General features: G+C 43.1%; 2 protein-coding genes across 2 annotated transcripts in view; both read right to left on the minus strand.

The window, feature by feature from the left end:
• The window catches only part of LOC311144202 (modulator of smoothened protein), a 34433-nt gene extending 27509 nt beyond the window's left edge, over positions 1-6924 (minus strand). Inside the window, exon 1 of the mRNA XM_084180209.1 lies at positions 5864-6924. Coding sequence (XP_084036335.1) covers positions 5864-5969 — 106 coding nt within the window. The 5' untranslated portion in view covers positions 5970-6924. The remainder of the gene's footprint in view (positions 1-5863) is intronic.
• A 2800-nt stretch (positions 6925-9724) lies between these two features.
• LOC311103800 (cytochrome b-c1 complex subunit 2, mitochondrial-like) lies at positions 9725-21507 on the minus strand. Its single transcript, XM_084145450.1, has 14 exons — positions 21407-21507; positions 18822-18914; positions 16631-16780; positions 16423-16487; positions 15419-15475; positions 14992-15116; positions 14526-14623; positions 14305-14362; positions 11970-12065; positions 11620-11819; positions 11294-11374; positions 11117-11193; positions 10770-10923; positions 9725-10233 (listed from the first exon to the last, which is right to left on the minus strand). Exons 1-14 carry the CDS (start codon positions 21437-21439, stop codon positions 10150-10152), a joined length of 1371 nt encoding a protein of 456 aa, XP_084001576.1. The 5' UTR covers positions 21440-21507; the 3' UTR covers positions 9725-10149.
• Between the last annotated feature and the right edge of the window lie 1069 nt (positions 21508-22576).

A 22576-nucleotide genomic window follows, 5' to 3' on the forward strand; every position in this document is an offset into this window, starting at 1 on the left:
AGATTCACAGTTGTCTCTGTGACACTGCCACTGCCAGTAATAATGGGCTTTGTGTAGAAGCCCAGGCAGGAAATTAACTTAGCTGTGATTGCCTGGGAACTGGGGGCGTCACACAGAGGTGAGGACATGGTCTTTTCAGCTGGAGAGCCAACATTTCTCCTCCTTTTGTGCCAGTGGTTGTCGTGGTCCCCAAGCGCCTCTGTGTTGTCCTGGGCCATGTAGTCAGGATTGGAGAAACTCCAGGCTCTACTTATGACTTATTCACCTACAGGCTTTTCAATTGGTCTTGTTCAACAACAAATCTATAATGTTATCTCCTTCGTTAGAATCATCTTTAGCCGTGACCAAAGACAGGTGTACAGTAACCCATTTAGGAAACACTGCTGTGGCATTGTGTTGAGTGAGGAGACTCAACCCTTCTTCTGTATATTATACGCTCAAGGTATCGGACTCAAGGTTCCAATTACAGGGGTGCCTAGAGCTGCCAAGCTCTCCCGTAGCAAATTAAGGCACCGTAATAAGGGCACCACCCCAAGAGTCAATGAGTAGCTCAAAATCTAAACCCTGGTTCCATTAACGCTAAAACAGATAACTGATGTAGGTACAGCTAACTTAATTAGAAGGTTAAAAAATCTGACCTAAGATCAGTTTCTATGGGCAACCTCTTCATTCATCCCTACTAATTGGCCTGGGTGGCATGTCTGTTTCTCTACGCTTTGACCTTAGAGAGACGCCATGAGGAGGTCCTCAGCCACTGATCCCAAATCAGGTTTGCCTTTTGTCTTTATATAGTAATGGTTCAGATTTACGGGTGGGGTAGGGTCATCTGATCCTAGATCTGAGCTTAGGGGCAAGTTCCGCAAGGATTGTGTCTGGGTGACATTTCACCCCGATCCATAATCCCCCGCGTTGAGGAATGTGTGTGGGTAACACACAAAGGGTGCATTTCAATAGTCTAAAGCAGGGGTGTCAAACTCATTTTAGCTCAGGGGCCACATGGAGGAAAATCTATTCCCAAGTGGGCCGGACCGGAAAAATCATGGTATATATAACTTAAAAACAACAACTTCAGATTGTTTTCTTTGTTTTAATACGATCAACATACAACATAAAGCTGGAGCCTGAGGACAGTGTGTCCAAAATAGTACAAGCACATCATCACTATTAATCATAAAACACGTCAAGTTTATTTGAAAATTCTAAAGAAAAAGAACACACAATGCCTCAGTGATTAACAGAACTGTTTCACAGATCACAGAACTATATCAGGGGGTCATTTCTCAGGCAGAAATGTAGATAAAAAGAATGAAATCCTGTTCCCCAAACAAGTGCAAGAACCACAGAGTCAAGAATAGGTTAAATATACAAATAAAATAAAATCAATTAAAAACAATAGCACATCAACATAATAACATAAAGCTGGAGCCTGAGGACAGTGTCCAAAAGCACAACATCACTATTAATCATAAAACACCTCAAGTTATTTGAAAGTTCTGAGGACAAAGAACACACAAACACACAATGCCTCAGTGATTCACAGAAGTATATCACAGATCACAGAACTATATCAGGGTGTCTCATGTAGCACTTTAAGTGGGGTTGCATAGTTTATTTGACTCCTGATACCTGGCATCTTTTAGCTTTCACCAGCGCATCAATATCAGGCGTCACATCCTGAGTGGCAGCCAACTTCAGGATGTGATTCAAGTGCTTGTGCGTGAGCCTTGAGCGCAGCTTTGTTTTATTTATGCTCATTACAGAGAAAACTTGCTCACAAAGATATGTGGTTCCAAACATATGACGGCGCACCATCTGTAGCCAGGCTGACAGCGCGGGACCAGTCCACTCCGACCCTGTCCAGCGCGCCGACGAGTGCGGTAAAAATATCAGCTGCTGTCGTTGTATCTGTCATCGGCACCAACTCCACGAACTCCTCGGTGACGGTCAATGTGTCATCAACTCCGCGGATGAAAATGGCCAGTTGTGCAACATCTGTAATGTCCGTGCTTTCATCAATTGCAACCGAAAACGCAATAAATGACTTTACTTTTTGCTTCAACTGGCTGTCCAAATCCACTGAAAGATCGGAAATCCTGTCTGCAACTGTGTTTCTTGTCAGGCTGATATTTACAAAAGCCTGACGCTTTTCAGGGCACACAATCTCAGCTGCCTTCATCATGCATGTTTTTACAAATTCACCCTCACTAAATGGTTTTGAAGCCACTGCGATTTCATTAGCAATGAGGTAGCTAGCTTTCACTGCAGCTTCACTGATGTCTCGGCTGTGAGTAAACACAGACTTGACCTACTTGCTCTGCCCCGGTATAAACAGTTTGCTTGCTTAACACAATTGCTATTGCGCCATCCAGTGGACGCAATTGGAACAGCAGTTTATTTTAATGAAAAATTGCTGCGCATTTTTATACTTTACAAAATCATCTCGCGGGCCCGGATTAAACCCGTTTGCGGGCCTGATCCGGCCCGCGGGCCGGACGTTTGACACCCCTGGTCTAAAGTGACCAATTCTGCTGGTCTCCTCTACCTCATCTTTACTGAGAGCACTGGCTAGGTCAGGGTTTCCCAAACTAGGGGTCGCGACCCCATGTGCGGTCGCCTGATTTGAAAATGGGGTCGCGAGAGAAAATGTGTGCTTGGTTCATAGAACCAGGGTTACGTCATTAACCTAGATGCGGTTTTAATAAACAGAGCGGTTTATGTTTTCTTCCTAGTAATGTGGCTCTTTCTTTTGAATGGTTTAAGCTACTAAATATTATGACCCCGTCACTAAAAGATAAGACTCTCAGGAACACTTACGTACGGTTTCCCTGTACTATGCCCACAAGCCGTTAGAACCGAGTGGACAAGACCAAGCACTAAATCCAACTGTGGGAAAAGAACATCATCAATGACAATGTTATTTTCTACACAGAAGATCATACAACATTATTGCCTGATGATCTTCTGAACTTCCCAATACCTTTGATGCATTTCAGTCACTTCATACTGTCATAGCCCAGATTAAAAAAGTAAACAATGGCAACTTGTTTGTGTTCTTTTTTTTTACATGGTGGGGTCGCAATTATTATTATTTTTATATCAAAATGGGGTCACAGGCCAAAGAAGTTTGGGACCCTCTGGGCTAGGTTAAAGCCATATGGGAAGACAGCCATCCAGGAATTCACCTGTTCAATGCAGGTCGAGGATAGGAGACGAGGAGAGGAAGCCACTTTAGACTATTGAGATACACCCACTGTAGCCTTGCCAGCATCAGCAGGAGATGAAGAGAGAGATTCCACCCTGTCAAACATTTACATCTTCCATGGACAAACAGGTAGAATCATATCTGTCCATCACTTAGTAATGAACCTGCCTTCTCTGAAGAGTAATCAAATGACTAACAATTACAGAGATATTTGGTATTAGCAAATATGATGATTTAATGCTTTGCTAAATTTCATGTCTGTGCATCTTTATACATTCAGTCTCATAAATTACATTCAGATGACTTAATCAAAACCAAGACTGATGACAGAGCTCTTTGCTTGTTACTGTTTTTTTCATGTTAAAATCTTTCTACTATAGCAATGTTGTTTGGGGCAAATAGCGCATAGCCTATTTGTTACTTGTACTGGCATTATAGATGTGAGGCTGTGTTAGGCCAATTATGCCAGTATAAATAGAGAACAGAAGGAAAAAATTTGACAAAACAAACTGCATTTGTATGTTTGCAGTCTGTATGCTTTTCCTTCACTTGTTGTAAGCCATCCAAAAATAATCAGCCCAACAAATAACATTATCACTTTTGTTGGGAGTGTAAGATCTAAAATGATCTTCCAGACTGTGGTGAGCAATTAGGCTAACCACTATCCCTATAAAAACATCACAATCAAACCATGATGACAGTGGTAAACTCTTCTGTTGTGTCACAAAGGCCAACCCTGACCAAAAGACTTGTTCTGCGATCCATTAAAAGACTGCCAATGTGCTGGCGATTTTCTTCTCTATATTGAGTTACTTCTATAAGGAATTGGACTGATAACGCATAATGCCCGCAACCTGTCACAAAACCAGGAGGTCATGATGAAAGGCACAGGAAACCAAAGGCAGACTTTGTAACTGTAAATCCCTGGGTGAGAGGGGAGAGAGGCGGGATGTTAAGAACGGTCTTTCCATCTCATAAACACAGCCCAACAAAAGAACCACCATCATCATCAAAGAAACAGCAGGGGAGACTGGGGAGGCTGGTCGTTTGCACCACTCTACTAAAACCAGCAGCCGAACCAAAACAAACCCTTTTGGCCATGCAGCCGGACGCACAAATGAGAGGTTTCCATTCAATTGCAGCCAGAGTTGCACTTGGAAACTCTAATAAATTGTCCAGGATTAAAACATTATATAATTGGAATTGGTTATGACATTGTTTCCCCTATATTCATTTAGCAGTGGTGGCCCACCACTGTTAATTGTTGCCACGACTGCAAAAAATGTTGTTGTCTATATATATATTTCTGCTGAGACTCGCTTTTAAATGGATAGTCGTTGGCTCAATGACTGGAAGTCTATGGGAACAGCTTGCATGTCATTGCCCTAACACTACCCTTGCCACCACTGCTGAACAGAAATCCTAGGGGAAACACTGTATGATGTGTGGTATGCAATGCATGCAACCCTACACTTACCAGCACTTTTGCTGTGGTAGGCTAATTGCAGGTGTGAACGTTATCAACAAAGCAGGAGTGAGGCAGATGGCACAGCCTACTACTACCAGGAATAGGTTACTGAGGCCATTGCTGAGTAGGCATACAATGTTATTTACTGTCTAACATGAGTTAGCTACTCTTCATTTCCAGTAAGGGTGTCAATATCACCAAGTAGTTTTTGAAGCCAAAACATTAATGTTATTGTCATAGAAGGCTTATTTGAGTTGAGGCTTACTGTCTGATTGAAAGATAAAGACAGTGAACACACATGATAAACAGTGTTTTGAAAACATCCATCCCTTTTCTTCTTAGAAAATAGGGCAATGCAACATTTAGCCAAACAAATCGCTTCTGCTGCAGCAGCTGACAAGCTACACCGGTTTCACATTGGTGGATGAACCCTCCCTGACCCAGTTCTTACTATAAGCCATCATTGTCGTGGGGGGGGGGGGGGGGGGGACAAAGAAGAGCATCAGCCTATCAATGGCATGTGGATCTGTTTTGAGGATTGTCAACAGAAAAATACCAACTGGCATTTGGTAGGCAAGCGGGAAGCCTGTATTCAACACTTGTTACAGTTGATCAAGTCTGTCGATTGACCCATAGGATTGACCTCGAAGTGGTCACTGACGTAGCTACTACAAAAATGTGAATTGCTCCGATGACAGATCAATCTTCTAAATAAACAACTGCGGCCAAGAAATTACTGAGTAGTGCTTCTTGAGTAGTGCAAATATGAATATTACAACACTACCCTTACGTAAACGAGTGAAGTAGAGAATAGAACATATATCAAATAATTTCTGTGTGTCCCCAATATATCAGCAATAAAATATTATATAGGCCTAAAATCATATCTACATGTGATATATAAATTATATGTTTATTATGCATCACTATTTTGGATTAGTAGCCCAGTGTTTCAAATCACAGAGGAACATAGAACAAACAGAGTTGCATAGGGTAAAATATTCCTCTGCGGATATGTAAACATTGCTAGAGGGTGGATTATGAATGCAGCAGCAGGTAAAGGCTTCAATTAATATATAACGTATAGCCCTACAATCTGCAAAGGGGAATCATCACATCAGTAATGCTGTAACATTAAAATGAAAATACAGTGGTAAATGTCAAAGATAAGAGTTAAATAATTCCCATATTACCTGCAGATTCGCCTGTGTTGATCCAGTCGGGGTTTGCAATACTTGCGATGGCAAAGATATCCGCTGCCAGAAACAGACATCCTGATATAATTGTTAATTTATCCATATTTGCAGCTAAAGTCTGGGTGTTTTAAATTAGTAGATATGAAAGACGTGGCTTCGAGTTCCAGGTAAGACCAAGGAGTTTAATCCTCAGAGATACCGTTTTTAGATATCCGTTTACGTTAGATAGTTATCAGTCCACCTCACCCCCTTCAAATGAGACTCAACTGGTTTGGAGGTTCAGCCGGTCATTATTCCTTTGGACATCGCAGCAACAGCAAATCAACAAACCTTCATTCGGCTTACATATGGCTAAAAACGGAGAAAAAAAATCACATCTCAAACGACAATCTTTTCGCCCCGAATCTTCCTCCGATAAAGCAAGAGGAGCTCGGGCAACGTGAGGGCCCAAGTCTCCAGCCGCTTGTGTTCTCGCTCGGATCCGCACGGTAGCAGCAGCAGCATTTGGTTATTGCGACTAGCAGGATAGCTAGCCACCTAGTTAGCTATTTCCCATATTCTGACTCCGTGTGCCGAACAACAACCCAGAGAGGGTGCTTGACGGCCGAACCCCCATTTGAATAAGTACTTTAAACCATTTTACGAACAAAACTCCGCCAGACAGAGGTGCTAAATAATCTAAGAATGCTGTGCCTTCAATATGTCCTTGTTTTCAGCGAAGCTCTAAGGTTAGCTAGCCGTCAGTAAAACGAGAACCCATCCTCCCTCTTGCTTATTCATGCCGCCTTCTTCTCCGCTGGTGGAATAGCATCTGTAAAGAGTCCGCTAGCTAGCAAGCTCTGGCGCCGACATAGCGAAGTAGGAACCAAGGCAGCTCGAGCAGATTCGGCGGCTTTCGCAGAATCTTTATATGGAAATACGATATTAATAAAGCCGCTCCGAACAGTGAAGGAAAGGTTGTGGTTATGCTTTCCCCGGTTAGCCCACTAACGTTAGCTCTGCCCCATATCAAGCGAACACTGTCCCTCACGCAGTGCGTTCCACAGATACAACATCCCACTCACACACACACACTTTCAGTGGGCATCCGCTCTCGTCTCGCGAGATCGTTGGGGTGAGGGGACGTTTCAGCCAGATGGGACCATGCAGAGGAGGTAGATGAGACCAATCATTTAAGAAGGACATGACGTTCATGAAACCGTTTATTATTCTCATCAGAGGAAGAAGTAACGCCTTTCCTTTTAACACTCAAAGGCTCCTTATCCCATGTTAGAATAAGTGTCCATTCTACCAGATAAAAGTGGTCCCCAAGATAAGAGCGGTCGTCCTCTGTAGCTCAACTGGTAGAGCACGGCGCTTGTAACGCCAAGGTAGTGGGTTCGATCCCCGGGACCACCCATACACAAAAATGTATGCACGCATGACTGTAAGTCGCTTTGGATAAAAGCGTCTGCTAAATGGCATTTTTTTTTTTTTTTTTTATGGGGGTGAAAAAAACTACAATCTGAAATGTTTGTATGATGACCTTTTGGTGACAAATTTTTTCCAACAAAGGCATTTGTAGATGCCTTAGTTCATTCTCACAGACACATGCTGTAGTTTCATGGTCAAAGCAAATCCTCTGATCTAACAAGGGAGTGTGCCAGGTAGCAGTACTTTGCTGGTCAGCGCTTTCCACTATTTCCATTAGAGCAAAGCAATCAGCAGAAAGTAACCACCCACCCACTCAACACAGCAGTCTCAGCAATGTGAGTCTTCACACTGGGCACAGACGTCAGTTTAACGTCTAGTTTTGATGTACATTTGGTTGAGTTGTCAACTAACGTGAATTCAATGTGAAATCAACCAAAAATGTCACCGTCATTGAATTTAGGTTAAAAGTTGGGTGAAAAATACGAAATACCTTTAAGTTGATGACTTTTTGCAAATCCAATCAGTTTTCCACAACGTCATCCCATTTAATTTTTTGGTTGAAATAACGTGGAAACAACGTTGATTCAACCAGTTTTTGCCCAATGGGTTTCTGCTTTGGAGATAATATAAAGATCACCCAGTCCTCATATCATATTGCTTGCCTGTATGATCTAAGCTTTTACAGCACACGGCCCTAAATTGACACTAGAATATGCAGGAGACCCAACTTTTTTTTAAAAACTTTAAGAAAAATTATATCCCTTAGTTATTAATGCTGTGTGTTCATATTCACTCAATTGTAGGTCCCACCGGCTGACCAGGCATAATGACATAAACACGCATTCTAAGAGTGTAAGAGGTCCTTAGTTGACAGTGTGTTATATGTGAAAATGTGATTGTATTATAAATTGTATTCATGTTTAAGGATTCTTGGAAGATTAGTCCAAATGAGGACTAAAAGAGATCCTAACAAAATAAAATACAATCCATACCCATTTGAAGAGAAAACAGTTATTAATTTGGTTTTCTCAGGGGTCCCCACATTTGGGAACCACTGATATAAGTGCACTATAGCCTTCATGGCACAGGAGGTATGTTAGTTCATTTCCCTGTTACCACACAGTCAGTCAATCACTGATTCAAGCACCACTCCACCATGTCCAATGGGCAATGCATTTTGAACCTAAATAGAACCACATGGATATGTAGCTATTATTGTTCTCTCACTACTGACATCATTTTACATTACATTTTAGTCATTTAGCAGACGCTCTTATCCAGAGCGACTTACAGTTAGTGAATATTTGTATTTTATTTTTATACTGGCCCCCCGTGGGAATCGAACCCACAACCCTGGCGTTGCAAACGCCATGCTCTATCAACTGAGCTACATCCCTGCCGGCCATTCCCACCCCTACCCTGGACGACGCTGGGCCAATTGTGCGCCGCCCATGAGTCTCCCGGTCGCGGCCGGCTGCGACAGAGCCTGGATTCGAACCAGGATCTCTCGTGGCACAGTTAGCACTGCGATCCAGTCGTTATCTGTGTTGATTTGTCATGTTTAGTCATCAAGGCCTTTTTTGCCCCTCTCTCTCTCTCTAGCCATAGCTGTTATTCTTCCTGGCTGCTTTTGCTGTGCCATATTTTTGATAACGTGTTTGACCAAACTCCAGATCGATCACTTCTGCATAATATACTGAACAAAAATATAAACGCAACATTCAACAATTTTAAAGATTTGATTTAGTTACAGTTCATAGAAGGAAATCAGTCAATTGAAATAAATACATTAGGCCTTAGTTTATGGATTTCACATGACTGGGCAATGAGCTCAGCCATGGGTGGGCCTGGGAGGGCATAGGCCCACCGACTTGGGAGCCAGGCCCAGCCAATCAGAATGAGTATTTCCCCAGAAAAGGGCTTTATTCCAGACATAAATACTCCTCAGCCCCCTCCCCCAATTTGTGGCATTGTGTTGTGACAAAACTGCACATTTCAGAGCGGCCTTTTATTGTCCCCAGCACAAGGTGCACCTGTGTAATGATCATGCTGTTTAATCAGCTTCTTGATATGCCACACCTTTCAGGTGGATGAATTATCTTGGCAAATATTAAATGCGCACTAACAGGGATGTAAACAAATTTGTGCACAACATTTGAGAGAAATACGTTTTTTGTGCATATGGAAAATTTCTGGGATCTTTTATTTCAGCTCATGAAACATGAGACCAACACTTTACATGTTGAGTTTATATTTTTGATCAGTATAAAAAACAATACCCCACAATTTCCCCTCATTCTAACATACCTGGCTGCTACACTAGATGCAACATTTTTTCCGATGTAGCAGCTCTAACAGATTTTCACAGCTCTTCGTCTCCCCCTGCAGGAATTGGGCGGAATAACATCAACGATATATTCATTTCAAATCAGAGACTGCCATTACTGTAGATAGACCATTTAATGAATTTACATCAGATATACAGTGAAATGGACAAAAAAAATTCATAATTATTCCTGCTGCCTGTGTACACTTATTGCAGACGGAGGTAGCTCAGTTGGTAGAGCATGGCGTTTGCAACGCCAGGGTTGTGGGTTCGATTCCCACGGGGGGCCAGTATGAAAATAAAAAAGAATAATGTATGCACTAACTGTAAGTCGCTCTGGATAAGAGCGTCTGCTAAATGACGTAAATGTAAATGTGTACACTTATTGCAGAACTAACTTTAACATGATTTGTGACAACAAAGGATTATCGTTTGCCGTGAGAAGAAGTCATGGGCTTCATATCAGAACCAGGTTCCTTTTCCTTTTTAAGCAGCCAGGTTAAAATGTTAAATAACTGTTTCATTGTTTATGGTTTGTTTCTTTTCACAATTCATCCACGAAGGGTGTGTTGGCGAGGTGTCCGCTAGCTGCCATCGATTTCTTGCCGTCCACAAACTTTTTCGCAGCCTGGAAAAACAAAATAATACACTTATCACCTTGTCCCTTATTCCTCCTCTCTGTCCCCAGCTCACCTGCTATAAATAAACCTAAATGTAGGAGGCACACAGAAATCAGTCTTTAAAAATGTTATTCATATATAGATTTTTTCCCCTTTCTTTTTTTAAGCCTTGAGACAATTGAGACATGGATTGTGCATGTGTGCCATTCAGAGGGTGAATCGGCAAGACAAAATATTTAAGTGCCTTTGAACGGGGTATGTTAATACAGTAGGTGCCAGGCGCACCGGTTTGAGTGTGTCAAGAACTGCAACGCTGGTGTTATTTTCATGCTCTACAGTTTCCTGTGTGTCAGGAATGGTCCACCACCCAAAGGACATCTTTAAACACCTTGTAGAGTCCATACCCTGATGAAGTTAGGCTGTTCTGGGGACAAAAGGGAAGGTGTTCCTAATGTTTTATACACTCTGTGTATATTGAATGTGAATAGATATATTTATGTTTCTTATGTCTTAGCCATGATGGTCAATGTTGAAGTGTACTCACATTGACGACATCAGCGTGGCTGACAGAGTCGATGCTCTGGGTAACGGTCTCTGGTGAGTGGTAGGCTCCGCTGGACAGGGCCTGGGCCCCCATCTCCTCCAGCAGCACCTCAGAACTCTCCATGGACATCAGGTACTCGGCTTTCAACTGGTTCCTACCAGGTAAGACGGGGACAGGGTCAAAGGTCAAATCAGGGCAATAAGTTATTATAGGCCATCAATGTAAATAATAATTTGTTATTAATTGACTTTCTTGGTTTAAGGTTAAATAAAAATAAATAAAACCACAGAGAGATAGCGGCAAGTTTCATGGTCCACCTAATGAGCCATATTGTCTGGTGAACTCACTTTGCTCTGGTGACATCATCCTCGGACACGCCTCCCTTCGCAATCCCTGTCACCTGGCCGATGGCAGCTTTGATCACCTGTACAGAGAGGGACAGTCACTGTTAGGGATAGTCACTTATCAACATATATCAGGTACTAACACGTCCTTATGTTACTACTGCATTATAGTGTATTCACCTCTCCTGCAGAGTCGGCTTGGGCGATGGAGTAGATTCCAAAGAGTCCGGAGTCAGCGTATGTGGCATTGAAGGCTGTGGCCTGCATAGGAGACAGAGAAAGAAGCATTAGAGTAACTTCTGTACACAAGATAGTCCAAGATCATTGTCCTTTCTAACCTCTAAACCTTTTATTTTTCTCTGTCTTACCAGATATCTGTGCGTAATTTAGACAATCATACAATGAAAACTCAGTTATGTAGAATTTCAGCTATGTATAATATCGATTTCTATTGTAGTGACCACAACACAGGCATAACTGTAGCAACAAACAGGGAAGTTACTCACATCGAAGGGCTGTGTGGTTGCCTTGGCGATGCCCTGGCTCAGTTTGCTGGTGATGTTGGAGCCCCTCTTTACATGTGGCCCGGCTCCCAGAACCCTTTGCAGCACACTAAAGGCATTGGCCTCCGCTGATCCAGTCACACCGCCCTCGCTGGCGATCAACGAGTGGACCAGACCAGCCCCGTTCTGCACCCGCAGCTCACCTGGAGGGACACAGTCACACACGGTTAACCACCATCAGGGCACACACACACCCATCCTAGCTCACACACTGGGGTTGACTGAATCCATGGCCCAGGCTAGAGCTCAGCAGTTAGGCGTGCATTGCATCTAAGGCTCTCTATGGGTCTTACCTCCGCGGTATACAGCCTTGGCCCCAGTGACTCCAGCCCCACTGCGGACACTGAGGAACTGCTCTCCTACCTGCCTCAGCACAGAGTGATTCACACCTGGGGAGAGACAGCACAAACAGGGGCCATGTCACTGGAACACACACCAGCAAGAGACACACACAGGTGGACTGTCATCACATGCCCTCAGTTCAGTGTTTCACACAGGGGTACATACTACGGCCGGGAATTGCCAGGGACCTCATGATATTATCACCATACTTAGGTGCCGATGCGATATCTAGTGCCATTCTATATGTATTGCGATTCGATACTGTGATTTTATTGCGATACGATGTTCCAAATATATTGCTCACCATATGTCTGCTGCAGAAGGACAAGAGAGAGCCATGAGAAAATCCGTTTTGATCGGTAAGGGAAATACACTCCAAAGGTATGTGGACACCCCTTCAAATTAGTGGATTCGGCTATTTCAACCACACCCATTGCTGACAGGTGTATAAAATCGAGCACACAGCCATGCAATCTCCATAGACAAACATTGGCAGTAGAATGGCCCGTACTGAAGAGCTCAGTGACTTTCAACGTGGCACCGTTATAGGAGGCCACCTTTCCAACAAGCCAGTTTGTCAAATTTCTGCCCTGCTAGAGCTGCCCCGATCAACTGTAAGTGCTGTTATTGTGAAGTGGAAACATCTAGGAGCAACAACAGCTCAGCCACGAAGTGATTGGCCACACAAGCTCACAGAATGGGACAACCGTGTGCTAAACGCGTAGCGCGTAAAAATAATCTGTTCTCGGTTGCAACACTCACTACCGAGTTCCAAACTGCCTCTGGAAGCAACGTCAGCACAATAACTGTTCGCCAGGAGCTTCATGAAATGGGTTTCCATGGCCGAGCAGCCGCACACAAGCTTAAGTTCACCATGCGCAATGCCAAGCGTCGGCTGGAGTGGTGTAAAGCTTGCCGCCATTGGACTCTGGAGTGATGAATCACGCTTCACCATCTGACAGTCCAAAGGACGAATCTGGGTTTGGCGGATGCCAGGAGAACGCTACCTGCCCCAATGCATAGTGCCAACTGTAAAGTTTGGTGGAGGAGGAATAATGGTCTGGGGCTGTTTTTCATTGGTTCGGGCTAGACCCCTTAATTCCAGTGAAGGAAAATCTTAATGCTACAGCATACAATGACATTCTAGACGACTCTGTACTTCCAACTTTGTGGCAACAGTTTGGGGAAGGCCCTTTCCTTTTTAAGCATGACAATGCCCCCGTGCACAAAGCGAGGTCCATACAGAAATGGTTTGTCGATATCGGTGTGGAGAAGAACTTGACTGACCTGCACAGAGCCCTGACCTCAACCCCATCGAACACCTTTGGGATGACTTGGAACGCCGACTGCGAGTCAGGCCTATTCGCCCTACATCAGTGTCCGACCTCACTAATGCTTGTGGCTGAATGGAAGCAAGTCTCCGCAGCAATGTTCCAACATCTAGTGGAAAGCCTTCCCAGAAGAGTGGAGGCTGTTATAGCAGCAAAGGGGGGACCAACTCCATATTAATGCCCATGATTTTGGAACGAGATGTTCGATGGGTAGGTGTCCACATACTTTTGGCCATGTAGTGTAAGTGCTGAAAACAAATTGGCTCCCTTTTTAAAAAGAAAATGGAGAACAAGCTCTGAAGGAAAAATACTGGAGTTTTGGGGCAGGTACAGCCAACTAGCGCAAAAATAATATTGCGATATTGTCAAAACGATACATCATCAAAAATAATATCTCGATATGTAACTATCTATTTATTTCCTATCACTAGTACATACCAGAGAGCAGTCATGTCACACACACACACACACACACACACACACAGCGTCATACTAGAGCAGAACAGCTGACCTCTAACTCCACATATCTTTAGACAGCCTTTAACTCTAGGGTTTGGACAGAGGCCAAAGGAAATGTGATGTGTACACAGTATGCACGCACGCACACAGAGGGAGAGAGTGTTTACATCGGTCTAATTCAAAGGATATGACCCTTATAGTGACCCAATCAATAGGGTTGTTCCGATTCACTACCCTTCTTCCTGAAGTGTGCACTTGCTCAATATCCCCTCAAGGATTTAAAAGTAATACATTGGCTAGAGTGAGTTTCCACCATATTCCTGGCATTACTCTATTCCTTTTCAATCCACGAGGGGCTGCACACTTCAGGGAAAAGGTAGGGCAAGGAATCAGAACAGCCCTGGAGCCATGCTGAAGGAGCTGCAAGACATAGAAAGAAGAAAGGAGAACCCAGGGTGCCACTGGATCGAAAAGACGACCAGACAGACACACTCACCTAGTCCTACTAGAGCCATTCTAGCACTGGTGAAATTGTTCTGGACAAAGGACTGCAGCTAAGGGGGATAAGGAAGTAGGAGAGAGTTTAAGAAAGAGCTATGCTGTGACAAACACAAAGTAGCACTATAGTGAACAATACTGCCATACTAACACAGCTATTAACACAGCGATGAACGTAGTGATTAACAGCTATTAACGCGGCTATTAACACAGTCTTACCTGTTCACCACTGACTTTGCCAACCATGTAGTCAGGACAGTACAGGGAGTTGGATAGAGCGTTTTTGTAAGCAGCTTCATGCAACTTCTCAATGACACCTTCAGATAAAAAAAACACCTTAACAAAATACTTCAGTCAGTGTGTTGGCAAGGGGAACTAATAACAGGATGCTAGACAAATGACTAAAGACAACAACAAAAAAACACGTACTGATCAATTAATATTAGACCAATATATAATGTAATACAATGTGTGGGTCAAACATAGAGGATTAAGTCACTGGCTTAATGCTAACCATTCTACTCAATATTCATAACTACCCACCACTGATAACTTTGTAAATAGATCTGCAGCATACAAATATCTGCTAAATCAAAATGCTACTGGTAATTCAATAAAACGTATTAATTCAACAAGGAGCAATCATGCTGGACAAGTAAAGTGAATAGAGGGAAGTGTTGCTGACCTATCTGTGGACACTGGTGGGCCAAGGCCCGGTCTACCTTGACCCTGGAGGTCAGGTCGTCCACCTCCCACGGCCGGAACTCTGGGGTCGTGGTCACGTTGATCAGGAACTCCATCACTGTGTCTCTGAGGAGAAGGATGGACGTTGGACAGGCAGACACAAACACTTGGACACCCACACGGACAATGCAACAGTCACAACATAAATGATGAACTAAGATCACATTGACATTTTTAGTCATTTAGCAGAAGTGGCCCTGTGGGAAGCCTCTATAATAAATAGGTAAGAAACACAGAGGCTAATCACACCATTAATCAACCCTGTACTCGCATACAAAGTGCCCGTAATTCAAGTTTCCTCATCCATCAACACCAGAGTAAACCCACACACTATGAGGGAGTCTGGCTGCGGTGGTAAGGGTACTTACAGGTGGTCTCTCAAACACTCCACAGAGTAAACCATGGTCTCCCTCGATGACGTTACGCTGTGGACACACAGAAAACAGACGTTAGCTACATCCTCCAGACTAGACTAGCTATGATGCACATTGCTTTGCAATGAGGTGAAAATAGGAACGTTCTTGTGCTGTGTGTGCAGGTTGGCATTTATTGGGATGATTCATGTACTCTACAGCTCTAAAGGGTGGTCACTAGCTGGCACAGCCAAAAAGTCATCAAATCAGATTTAAAAACTAACCTTAACCACACGAACAAACCTTATTCCTAACCTTAATTTGAGACGAAAAACACAATTTTTGTGTTCATTATTTTTTTAATGATATAGCCAATTTTGACTTTGTGGCTGGCCCATCTAGTGGAAACCACTTTGCTCTGCCCCCAGGACAAGATTCATACCAATAAATGTCAACATGCATGTGTCGATCTGTGCTTCTTTCATCTTGTGCATTCTGCTCTATCCTAAAAGGTGAGCACCCTGTTGAATAGAGGGCAACTGTATGCGTGTGCATCTATAATTGAGTGAATCTACAGCTTGTGTGAGGTATGGGTGTTGATGTTTCACTGCCTCGGGGGGGGGGGGGGGGGGGAGACACAGAGAAGGAATAAGGGACCAGGAGGGAAGGGGTACACAACACAACAGTGTACTCAAGTGTATTATAATAATAATAATAACATACATGTCATTTAGCAGACGCTTTTATCCAAAGTGACTTACAGTCATGCGTGCAGACATTTTACGTATGGGTGGCCCCAGGAATTGAACCCACAACCCTGGTGGTGCAAGCGCCATGCTCTACCAACTGAGCCATACAGGGTAACAGAGGTTATATTATAGAATACACTCTGTATGTGGAGAGAGGGGGGGGGGGATAGGGAACAGTATAATGTATACTCTGCATGAGGACAGAAAGGGGGATTAGGGAACAGGGAGGGAGGAGATATAGTGTATACTGTACTCTCCATACTCACTGACCTCAGACTGCCCCCCACTGCCTCCACACCACGACAGATCCTGAACGCAGACGCTCCCTTAGTAGTCTGAAAACAACAACAGTGACAGTGTTCATTCAATAACTTAAGGACTTTAAAAAAAAGTGTAGCTGTGATGGAAATTGCATTTATTGTTGTATTCATTCACAAGTCAAAGAGATCAATCCATTCATAAAACCACTGGGACTTACCAGGTTGGCTGCCAACCGCAGGACATGACTGACTCCCTGGTTCTCCACAGTCTCATAACGACTGCCTGCTTTCACAAACACACCCACACTTGACACGGGAGAGTAGTTCTCCAACGACGCAATCACTAGACCGTTGGGCAACTTGGACACCTAGTAGAGATCACAGGGAGGGAGAGGCATGATGTCACAGCTGGAACACATGTAAGACTGGCAGCATCGTTGTTTTGGAAACTGCAGAGTGAATAAGAGTAACCATTCCATTCTGTTCAACTGAGGCGAAGTTCTTGTGATGAACTACACAACCAAAAGTTCATTTTCCAATTTGGAGGGGAAAATATGGCTAAATAGTGAGGGAAAAAAGTATTTGATCCCCTGCTGATTTTGTACATTTGCCCACTGACAAAGAAATGATCAGTGTATAATTTTAATGGTAGGTTTATTTGAACAGTGAGAGACAGAATAACAACAAAAACATCCAGTAAAACGCATGTCAAAAATGTTATAAATTGATTTGCATTTTAATGAGGGAAATAAGTATTTGACCCCCTCTCAATCAGAAAGATTTCTGGCTCCCAGGTGTCTTTTATACAGGTAATGAGCTGAGATTAGGAGCACACTCTTAAAGGGAGTGCTCCTAATCTCAGCTTGTTACCTGTATAAAAGACACCTGTCCACAGAAGCAATCAATCAATCAATCAGATTCCAAACTCTCCACCATGGCCAAGACCAAAGAGCTCTCCAAGGATGTCAGGGACAAGATTGTAGACCTACACAAGGCTGGAATGGGCTACAAGACCATCGCCAAGCAGCTTGGTGAGAAGGTGACAACAGTTGGTGTGATTATTCGCAAATGGAAGAAACACAAAAGAACTGTCAATCTCCCTCGGCCTGGGGATCCATGCAAGATCTCACCTCGTGGAGTTGCAATGATCATGAGAACGGTGAGGAATCAGCCCAGAATTACACGGGAGGATCTTGTCAATGATCTCAAGACAGCTGGGACCATAGTCACCAAGAAAACAATTGGTAACACACTACGCAGTGAAGGACTGAAATCCTGCAGCGCCCGCAAGGTCCTCCTGCTCAAGAAAGCACATATACAGGCCTGTCTGAAGTTTGCCAATGAACATCTGAATGATTCAGAGGAGAAATGGATGAAAGTGTTGTGGTCAGATGAGACCAAAATCGAGCTCTTTGGCATCAACTCAACTCGCCGTGTTTGGAAGAGGAGGAATGCTGCCTATGACCCCAATAACACCATCAAACATGGAGGTGTAAACATTATGCTTTGGGGGGGGTTTTCTGCTAAGGGGACAGGACAACTTCACCGCATCAAAGGGACGATGGACGGGGCCATGTAACATCAAATCTTGGGTGAGAACCTCCTTCCCTCAGCCAGGGCATTGAAAATGGGTCGTGGATGGGTATTCCAGCATGACAATGACCCAAAACACACGGCCAAGGCAACAAAGGAGTGGCTCAAGAAGAAGGACATTAAAGTCCTGGAGTGGCCTTCGCCAGTCTCCAGACCTTAATCCCATAGAAAATCTGTAGAGGGAGCTGAAGGTTCGAGTTGCCAAACGACATCCTCGAAACCTTAATGACTTGAAGAAGATCTGCAAAGAGGAGTGGAACAAAATCCCTCCTGAGATGTGTGCAAACCTGGTTGCCAACTACAAGAAACGTCTGACCTCTGTGATTGCCAACAAGTATTAAGTCATGTTTTGCAGAGGGGTCAAATACTTATTTCCCTCATTAAAATGCAAATCAATTTATAACATTTTTGACATGCGTTTTTCTGGATTTGTTTGTTGTTATTCTGTCTCTCACTGTTCAAATAAACATACCTTTAAAATTATAGACTGATCATGTCTTTGTCAGTGGGCAAATGTACAAAATCAGCAGGGGATCAAATACTTTTTTCCCTCACTGTACAATAAGTACAAGTGCGTGCATGGTAGTACCTAAAACAAGTCTACACATGAACATAATCACAATGCTTAGCCAGAGAGTAGAGCAGGTCCTCATCCCTCAGTTAAGTGACGTCACGCGTGGCCAAACCAGGAGAACACAAGCCTAGGTTTTTTTCCCCTAACCATATGACTCCACCAAGAAAAACTCCAAACCCCAGTTTGGGCCCAGAGTTTTTCTTGTGATCCCATGTGAAAACTTATTGGCCCCTATGACATACCTGGACACTCTGTGGGGGCAGGGGAGCCCCAGTCTTCAGGCCAGCCAAGGGCTCAGTGAGGGCATCACTCCTCCTGGCTGCATAGCATCGTCTCTGGGGAGGGAAATGACAAAAATCATGCCAACAAACACTCACCAGCACTTCCTCAGCTAGGGAATTACAATATGATATGATACACTATTCAATTAATGTGGAGGGATCTAGATTTCCTTCTGTCCTCAAATGACCCCAGTCAAATGACATCTTATGACTGAAAAGAATACTACAGGTGGATTAAAATTAAACCATCATAACAGGTTTTTGTTTAGGAGAATGTTTTGTGATACGAGCAGCCTTCTCTAGACCTAAAGAGGGGAGATGAATTCTGAGGTCTAGACTAGAGCAGTGGGTGTTCTTGATTATATATAGTCCACTCTGAGGGTAGACTCACTAGGTGCCAAGCCAACCTGAAATATGTAGTATGTTCAGCCTTTTTCTTCTTTGTCCTTCTGAGAGGACACATCCTACATTGGCTGTGGCACCTTGGTTAAGATGAGGGTGAGGTGTAGGGAAACTCAATCGGAAGTAAGGTTAAATCCTAAAGACCTGATATGATCCAACCCCCAGTCAAACATCTAATGTCGGAAGAGATTATGGTGTCTGCTTGACCAGACAACAATATAGAAAGAGAAGCTACTCATGTTTTTGCTGCATGCAGTCTTACTGATAATTTTCCACATTTGAGCATTTTCATGTTATAACCACAGAGATTACCCAAATCAGGGGTCTCCAACCTTTTCTAGCATGAGAGCTACTTTTAAAAAATGAAATGTGTTGCAAGCTACTCATTTTTTTCTAGCTTTCAAATAGGCACATTGTTCTTCTCTTCTCTCCCCTGGGTTCTTAGTGCACTACCTTCTCCTGTACACTGTTTTCTGTTTTATATTTTTCCAAATTATGTTCTCAGTTTTATTTTTCCTGGTTTTAGATTTGTTTTGCACTCTCAAAATTAGAACTGTTCATAGAAAAACAACGAAATTGGATGCTCCGAGTCCATGTCAATGGTTGAATCACAGAATACCTTCTTTTTTTTGTGGGGGTATGGAAGAAAACTAACACATTTTTTGTGTAATTCCCTTATAGTTGCGCATTTGGCCCTTTAATTACACATCTAATGAGTGTGAAATGTTATAGGGCGGTGAGATGGCGGAAGCAGAAGTGTCGTTTGAAGCTGAAAGCGCGTTGAATACAGTTAGCGAGAAAGATGAGTGGACATCAGTGAAATCCAAGAATGGAACAAAAGGGGCTACAATTGTTGTGGAAAATGATTCTGATGAATCGTTCCTTGTTAGAGTACGTTTTTTGGATAAAGATGTTTATTTGGGAAACCCGTTTGAAGTCATGAGAATGGTGAAGAAGGCGTTGGGAAAAGTGGATGCAGTCAAAGTAACCAGGAGTAGTATGGTGTTGATATCGTGTGTATCTAAAGAGCAAAAGGAGTGTGCATTGTGGCTCGCGAAAATATCGACGCACGAAGTAAACAGCTTTGATTTTTGGAGCAGGGCACCGATAAAAAGTGTTATTTCTAGCGTCCCGTTGGACATTGATAATCAATATTTTAGGCAAAAAATTCCAGTAGTTAATGCGTGTCGCGTGACCCGTATGGAGAAAATGAGTCAAGTTTATCTGTATTATTGATGTTTGATTAGTATTTACCACCCTATGTAAAGTTGGGATATATAAGATATGCCGTAAGAGCGTTCGTGCAAAACCCGATGCAATGCAATAATTGTAAAACGTTTGGCCATGTGTTTGCAGACGGAAGGAATATGTTATTGATGAGTCTGTTCATGTAAAATGTTGCAAATGTGGATTTTAGCAGATAGCACTGGAATGCAGCAGCGCACTCCAAATATACTATAATATATTGTTCAAAAACAGGGCAATATCAAAACATTAACTCGTCAAGCTTCCTAGAAATCACCAGTACACTAGATACGACAGGAGAAAGCCGGTTGCTTATTGTCAGACTCTCGAAGCTAAAGCTGGCAGTTACTGATTCCATCACTACCAATCAACATTGCAATGAGATTACTTGATAGGTGAATTGAGACATACGGTTCCATGGCATGTCACCTGGCTAGGATTGTCAGTGTGGGATTGATCTGAAAAACCAGCAGAACCGCAATGACCTTCAATGGGTTGAGCTGGAGTGGAACCATGGGCTACGTGACAGCTAGCTAGCAATACAGCCTGACAGCGATTCGCCAGTAGTTAAAATGCCATCGTAAAATGTAGTACACATCTTCGTTTGTAAGTAAGAATGGCTAGATATTATTGGTTCATGAAACCGATTGGATACAGTATATCGGTCAAGACGATAGAATGAAGTAAGCGCGCCTAGTTAGATCTATTCCCTAGTTATCGTTAGCTAGGGTCACCGACAGGCTAATTAACCTATCTGCTTCCACTAGCCAGCCTTGGCTAGTTAGCCGGCGAGTACACGGGGTGGTTTCCGATTGACTCCCCAACGGAAAGAATGCACGAAACCTCATGTTATATCGTTGTAAAATACACGTTTAATAGGATAGAGTAACGAGACTCACGGAGAAATGATTTAGAGTTCGGATCCCTTTCATGACTCCCGTTCCTCTCCTTCAGCCGCAGCAGAATACAGATATGGCCGCCCTGACGTCCTACCCACAATGCACCGCTCTTCACAGCCAATCCAAAAATGGTAAAAAGATTCGTCAGAGATATTTAACTTTATAGGGGCCAATCGGCAGTTGAAACAATACTGTTCGGTAAAAATCTGAGGGATGAGCCTGGAGAACTGTTACCACTTAAATTCATAGACAGAACTATGGATGCAAGGACTGACCATCTATGATATCTAAATTAAAGTTTTAACCATGTTTTGAGGCTATACTATGCAGAGGAGGCTGGTGGGAGGAGCGGGCTCATTGTAATGGATGGAATGGACTAAATGGAACGGAGTCAAACGTTGTTTCCATATGTTTGATACCCATCCTCCTATAGCTCCTTCCACTAGCCTCCACTGATACCGTGTTTGTTTACATTAACATTGTTTACAACCATTGGAATAATACAAGCTAATATTTTGGGTTCTGATGGGGTACGACCAATGGCATCATTGGGTACGACAGTTGAATCAATGGTTATATACCATTCATTTATAAGTACAAAATGGATGTAGCAACTGCAGATTGCCCCTTTAACAAGATTGACATTGGTAGGATTCAGAAATTGTATGGACAGGCTGAGTCGACTATAATGCATTTTCATATTGCAACTTTTGCAGTAAGGGCATGTGTTAAATACACTACAATAATGCAAAAACAGGGGGGGGGGGGGTGAATAGTTATGCACGCTCAAGTTTTCTTTCTTTTTTTGTCTTATTTCTTGTTGTTTCACAATAAAAAAATATTTTGCATCATCAAAGTGGTAGGCATGTTGTGTAAATCAAATGATACAACCCCCAAAAAAATCCAGTTTAATTCCAGGCAACAAAATAGGAAAAATGCCAAGGGGGGTGAATACTTTCGCAAGCCACTGTACCTGGTGCTTATGATAGGTTGAGGGGAGTCATCACTGGGGTCACAATATATATGTCCACAGCACAGGAGGTTGGTGGCACCTTAATTGGGAAGGAGGGGCTCGTGGTAATGGCTGGAGCGAAATAGATGGAATGGTATCAAAAACATCAAACACATGGTTTCCATGTGTTTGATGCCATTCCATTTGCGCCCTTACAA

The sequence above is a fragment of the Coregonus lavaretus genome, assembly GCF_964263955.1.
Source record: "Coregonus lavaretus genome assembly, chromosome: 2".
Lineage (NCBI taxonomy): Eukaryota > Metazoa > Chordata > Actinopteri > Salmoniformes > Salmonidae > Coregonus > Coregonus lavaretus.